General features: G+C 41.2%; 1 protein-coding gene across 1 annotated transcript; it reads left to right on the forward strand.

The window, feature by feature from the left end:
* Window positions 1-279: 279 nt before the first annotated feature.
* On the forward strand, window positions 280-3221 carry admb (adrenomedullin b). The gene is made up of 4 exons (XM_040131889.1): window positions 280-390; window positions 778-893; window positions 1746-1880; window positions 2344-3221. The coding sequence occupies exons 2-4, from the start codon at window positions 790-792 to the stop codon at window positions 2627-2629; spliced, it is 525 nt and encodes a 174-aa protein (XP_039987823.1). The 5' UTR covers window positions 280-390; window positions 778-789; the 3' UTR covers window positions 2630-3221.
* The last annotated feature ends 3465 nt before the right edge of the window (window positions 3222-6686 follow it).

Here is a 6686-nt window from a genome sequence, read left to right on the forward strand (position 1 = left end):
AGAGAAATGGGATGCAATAAATCAGCATTAAGATTTACACAAACTAATAAGCAATAGTCACACAGTTTTCAGGATTGCTGACTCGATTTTAATCTCTATCTGCATATTTTTGGTTTGACTGTCTACATGTGGGGTGAACGGGGTTGACATGAACTGTCCCACAGTCCCTCCCACTGGGTCTGGCATTCAGGTACAGCTCCCTCCCTCCCTCTATAAAGCCTCTCATGTTAGCAGTGTAAACTTCAGACTTCAACTCATGGTAAACTCTTTACAGCCTTGGGGGAAAAAAAACAACAACAACTAACTCTGCTAAACAGTACACAACACTCTTGAATGAGCTCTTGAAGCGCCATAAATTCTCCTACATCACGGTACAAGCCAGAGCCTGAGGTAAGTGACTTTTTCCACAATTTTAATTGAAGTTTAACATTTTTTTTTTTTTTTTAACACTGCTAAAGACCTCTTCAGGTGATTAGGAATGTAAATTTGTGTCAAATTCGGGATAGAGTTTGAAGGACTAGCAGTTAAATAAATTATTTTATTTTTATTCAGTGATGCTGGTCTTTACTGATGCACAGATGTTTCATCAATGACCTGCCATAAAAATCCATTAATATTGATTTGTAATCCACAAGCTTGACTGTTTCTTAACCACCCTGTTGTTAAGCTACAGTGGCTAGCCAATTAAATGCTATCACCAACTAATAAATCACCACTTGTGGCAGCAGTTCAGGCTAAACCTCCTCAATACGACGTCTGTGTGTTTACCATTGACAGCTTGCAGCCAAAATGAGATTAGTCCTGCACGCTGTCATCGTCTGCTGTGTTTTCACCACGTTCCTGCCACTGGTAAAAAGTGCCACAGGGGAGCTCAACTCCGGCCTGAAAAAAAGGTGAGGTCACTGATTAACACGCACGTCGAGTACATTGTGTTCTTGAAAGAGAAAGAAAAAAAACAACAACAACAAAAAAAACAACAACTCATATTCTCTTCTTTAGCATCCAATCCAGGTGCTCGCCCTTAATAACACAAGAGATATATCGAATGATGTCTGTTAGTGCAGGAGAACAAGTGAAGAAAATATCCCAGTGAGGTCTGAGAATTTCAGTTCAGCTATTTGCTGAACAACTGTTGACGGATATTTTGAAGTTTTAAAAACCTAATAAGTACATAAGCCGATGCCTGAAAACATTCAAATGTTTTGATAAGGATCCCTAAGTTGGTTACCACAGAGTAGTGATCAGGACGTGTAGTGAGTGGTGCATTTAACAATTAAAAAATAAACTTTTCAGTAATCTCCCAGGGAAAAACTATGCAATAGAGACATTGTTTCTAAATGACCTCAAACATGTCTTTGGCATGTCTGGAGCGGAATTTCTCGTTATTTATTGGTTTACTGCATATATGCCAATACCAATATATCTCTGATAAGCTAATATTGGTCAATACAGGCCTGGCAGATTTATCGGTTAAGAAATCTTTGCGTTTTTAGAATCAGAAGATTTTTTTTTTCTTCTGGAAACACGTAAAGATTGTCCTCCCCTCATGATAATGCTGCCTGATCCAAAAAAAAAATTCTTCGAACAGCTTGAACTACTTTGGCATCAAATGAAATTCTCATATTTTGGATGTGTAGTGCTGTGTCACACTCCGATTACATCACTTTATGTCCGCACCCTACAATCTGTCTTTGAATTAGGGCCAGTTCCTGCTATCACAGCCTCTTTCCGTTTCTGTGTTGCAGGTTTAAAGTATGGCTGCAGGGCCGTATGACGAGGGACCTGGGCAGCAGCTTAGTGGCAGCCAACGAGCAGTACTCTGGCATCCATGCTGGACCACAGCAGGGCAAGAACGCCAAAACCGTCTCGCTGCCATTAAGGTAACGAGCAAATGCCGCATTTTGGGGGCATTTTTGCCCTCATTCGATAGCTGACAGAGATTGACAGGAGACATTAGCGAGGGAGACCAGGCTCAGAAATGCAACAAAGGTCCCCAGCTGGAATCAAACCAGGGGCATCAGAGTTGTATGGTGTGTAACCATTAGGCTACCAGGAGACCCACCAAAGCACTAAGTTTATTGAGTGTCCTGCAGATGCCACCTGGTGTCACACGAGTTAAGATTCCAAATGAAATGTCAACTATGTGAGAAAAGATAGATATTTTTAAGACGGTGTGTGACTGAATACTGGATGATCGACGCACCATCGAACTGAATTTGCATGAATCTGAATGACAATTTGGATTTAAACCCTGTCTACATATTATGTGTCGCAAGGTCAGATTTATCAACCCCTGGAAAGCAGTCTAAAAATAGAGCACAAATGTTTCTTTTCCTTTTCCAGCTTTGGGTTAAATTTCAGACCCAGGAGGTCAGCGTCATCCAAACCATCTGGCTGCGTCCTAGTCACATGTGCATACCACGACCTGCTTCACCGACTGCATAAGATGAGCAACATCGAGACAGAGGCCGTTGCGCCTAAGGACAAGATGGGCTCCAATGGCTACGGGCGGCGGCGCCGCTCAATCCTGGATGTCGCTCAGTTTGCCTTCCAGACGGGAAGACAGAGACGGCGCATTGAAGCTGGTCACCGAGTCCACAGACACAGAAGCACACGCACGGCGGCCTAAGGCAGGCGTGAAAAGGCACAGGAAAATCCTTGTTGGGGTTTTTTGTTTTTTTTTTCCGCTCACAGCAGATGACGATATGTCCACTCAGAGGTTTTATTCCACAGATTTACAACTAGATATGCAGAAAGAACAGCTGCTACATCTGTATGGCCCATTAAGCTCAGGTCACACTTGATGAGACAGCAATAACAGATACTGAGAAGTTTGTGTGCGAATGCTCAGCTGCAGGTTTCAGTTTGTCTGAACAAGTGTGTGATGTATGGATGAATTCAAGTCAGACCTGTGGGACTTGACAAGAATGTCTCTCTCTTCTTCAGCTTCCAACGTGAGCTTGGCAGCTGAGAGAGAGGAGAATTCCTAAAGATCTTCTCTGAAATATCCGTGAACTGAAGAGGAGACCTGGGAGGATTTTTTTCTCAAGAAACTGACATTACTGGACCCCAAACTGTCACATTCGGGATCCTCTCACAAGTAACCTGAATGTGGTCAAGTGCAATTTACACAATATGTACTAAGCCTACACATACTTAAAAATAATTATCAGCTTGTATGTGTATACATATACATATATATATAAGGATATATAAAGCCACCTTATATTTAAGCATACAATACAGTTATATTTTTATACAGCCAAAATACATATTAAACACATCTTTTTTATTTTTAACTTCAATGAAGTATTAAATGTATCTTAACTGTGTAAATAATTATCTTGTCCTGTACGTGACTTAAGTATCTTATAACTGAGTTATGTGTACACCTGTCTTAACATTGTTGTGATGATTATACCTTACTGGAAATTAATCATATTAGAGATGTTTTCTAGGCATCTGTTTCATGGTTAAACAGACAAACATAGTAGCTCAAAAGCAAAAAGGTCGTTTAGTTTTTTGGCCAGACTTTAGAAGCCACGGAAAATGGCAGAGGGGCTCTTTTTGCTTCGATGTGGAGGGAGCGGTGAGCTAATTCAAGTGTTGTGCTGCCATCTAGCTTTACAGTAGGCTATAACAAATGCAAGGGGGCCAGCTGTTTCAAAATCAGTGCAGATTCAATAGAGCACTTAATGTGGTAATGTTAAATGTTTGATCTTAAAAGCCCTAGCGTTGACATTTAACTGCTTATTTGAATGTAATAAATCATGATTTAGTCACAATTCAGCTGAAATTACTTGAAATGGTGTATGGTAACATGATTTATGCCTTGTTGAGGGAAACCTGTCAGTAATTTTAATTATTTTTCAGCTGGCTGCGATGTACCTTTTGAAATAAATGAATGACTGCAACGATGAAAAGAACCTGGACTCTGATATTATTGGATGAACTGATATCAAAGATTTTGCCTGTGCATGGATGCCCCAGTGTCCGGAGGCTCATAGGCAACCCAGTACACGTGCCTTGTCGTTTTACGATGGTACGTGTAGTTGATGTTGTAGTAAATGTTCCTCTAAAATACAGCGGGCAGATCAAGTAACTCTTGATGACGATCTTAACTTTCAAAGTCATGCCAGTAACATAAGCGGAACTGCTTTCCATCACTTGATATATCAAAGGCTAGATGATTCATATCGCTAGCAGATTCGGAAAAACCGGTCCAAGCATTCATCTCTCGGGGATTGGATGACCCTTTTCGCTGGACTGCCGACACAGACAATCTCACGGCAGCGGCTCATTCACCACACAGCAGCCAGTCTTTTACACCAACAGACAAAAACAAACAAATCACACCAATTCCCAGTATAACGCAGAGTCAACCTCAAAATCCTGCTGGTAGTCTGCAAAGCGCTTAATGGTCTGGCTCCCCATCACATCGCCGACCGGCTCACTCAGCACAGTCCAGCATCCACCACTCAGGTCATACTGGTAGGTGTCCTTTAACGGTACCCAGAGTAAGATCCGGGTCTTCAGAGGGAGCTTTAAGTTACTTTGGTCTTGATCTCTGACACAAACTCCCAGGTGACCTGAGATCAGTCACTGCTGTTTCCACATTTAAAAGAAAACTTAAAACCTTTCCTTCTTACCAAGGCTTATGACAAGCAAGTTTTTGCCTGAGAGGCTGAAGTGTTTTGTTTAGATTTTTAAATTTGTGTATGTGTGTGTGTGTGTGTTGTTTTTATGCTGATGAAGAGGCACCTTGAACTGCCATTGTGTTTGAACGGTGCTGTACAAATAAAACTTCACTAGACATGGTTAAATCCTGAGTTTGATAAAGTCCAAAACATGTGAACCAAAGGTGCACATTCCAGTCTAAAAATACGATTTATCAGCTGCCCTGTCTAAAACAAACACGCGTACTAAAATTTCATTTGTCTTGGATCTACGTGTTCCTAAAAACGTATAATCACGGCATTTCAACAAAATGAATTATGTTTTGGCAGCGACAATCCAAGTTTTGGTGAATGGAGAGAAAAAGAGCAGCGTGCTTCGCCGCACATCAACAACACTCATACCAGGACTAGATAAAAAATAATAACTATGGAATTTGACCTCCACTGAGAGTACAGAGTGGTCACACTGTCGAGAAACGATAAACAATTTCACCATAAATCTGATTATTTTCATTAAAACATCAAAACCTCCCCATTGGACTAAGTAGACTATCAAACCATTAATTTTATGTAAGTATAACTTTACAAATGTTGTTTCAAAGACATTTATTTAAATAAGGAATCCCTTAATTGAATCAAGAACATTTTCCAGTTTCAATATTTTTGCCAAATGTAATGAAACGTCGTCTTCTGTGGTAGTTTTCTTCTCTTTGCCTGGCCCATCCGTAAAATACAACTTTACTGTCATTTTTTTTTAAAACAACGTCATGCACAATGCCTTAAACAATATGAATTTAGCTCTCTCCAAACTATTTTGGGTCAACCGAACAATTCACCATTTAATGCTACAAATTTCCAAAATCAACACTTGCATAATTCTCTGCCACGTGGGAGATTTTGTAGCCCCCAGAAGTTCCTGATGTCTGCCAATCATAGTTCAAAGTAGACCATTTGATCGACCGGGCCGACATTGGCATATCGTAGATATACTGTGGCAGGAAGTAGAAGTGAACCGTTTGGAATTACCCACATTTCTGAATCAACTTGGCCTTAAGATATGATCAGATCGTCATATAAGTTACAACGTGGAACAAACACAATCTGTTAACTAATAACACACAAATCATTGCATTGTTTTGTCTGTACTGAAAACATTATACAAAGATTCACAGCGCAAGTTGGAAAAAGTATGTGAACCCCTCAGCTACTGACATCAACAACAAAAGCTAACTGGGGTCCGGAGCTAGCAAACCGGGAGTCCAGCCAACGGATCCAGATTGGAGGTGTGGGTTAGAGCTACTTCGACTTCTAAAAGCTAATCAAACTTTTTGAGTTTGCTATTCACGAGAAACATCTGCTGATGTGAACCGCACCTCACAAAAAAAGAAGTCTCAGAAGACTCACGATCAAAAAAAGTGGACTGGCAAAAAGCTGGAAAGGGTTACGCAGTCATCTCAAAGAGTTTAGATGTCCATCAGTCCACAGTCAGCACACTGTCCATAAGTGGAGAGGATTTAGTTCTGCGGCTGCCCTCTCTAGAAGTGGTTTATATAGCTAAGATGACTCCAAAGGCACAACGCAGGATACTCAGTGACTAAAAAACCAAATGGTGACAGAGAGTGGAGGGAGCATCATGATTTGGGGCTGCTTTGCTACCTCCGGGCCTGGACAGCTCACCATCATCGAGGGGAAATGAATCCCGAGGTGTATCAAGGTATCTTGCAGGATAATGTCAGGGTGGCTGACTGCCAGCTTAAGCTCAGTGGAAGTGGTGGGATACTGTAGGACAATGACTCTGCACATGGAATTACATCTACCGCAGAACGAGTTCGGAAAGAATGACAAAGAAAGAGGGGCTCGGTCAGAGCCCAGACCTTAACCCAACAGAGATGTTGTGGAATCACCTCAGAGAGCCGTTCACACCAGACATCCTTAGAATATGGCTGAGCTGAAGCAGGTCTGCATGGAAAAAATGATCCAACTTTCCTCCTGAATGTTGTGAAAGTCTGA

This window comes from Xiphias gladius, chromosome 8 (assembly GCF_016859285.1).
Source record: "Xiphias gladius isolate SHS-SW01 ecotype Sanya breed wild chromosome 8, ASM1685928v1, whole genome shotgun sequence".
NCBI lineage: Eukaryota > Metazoa > Chordata > Actinopteri > Istiophoriformes > Xiphiidae > Xiphias > Xiphias gladius.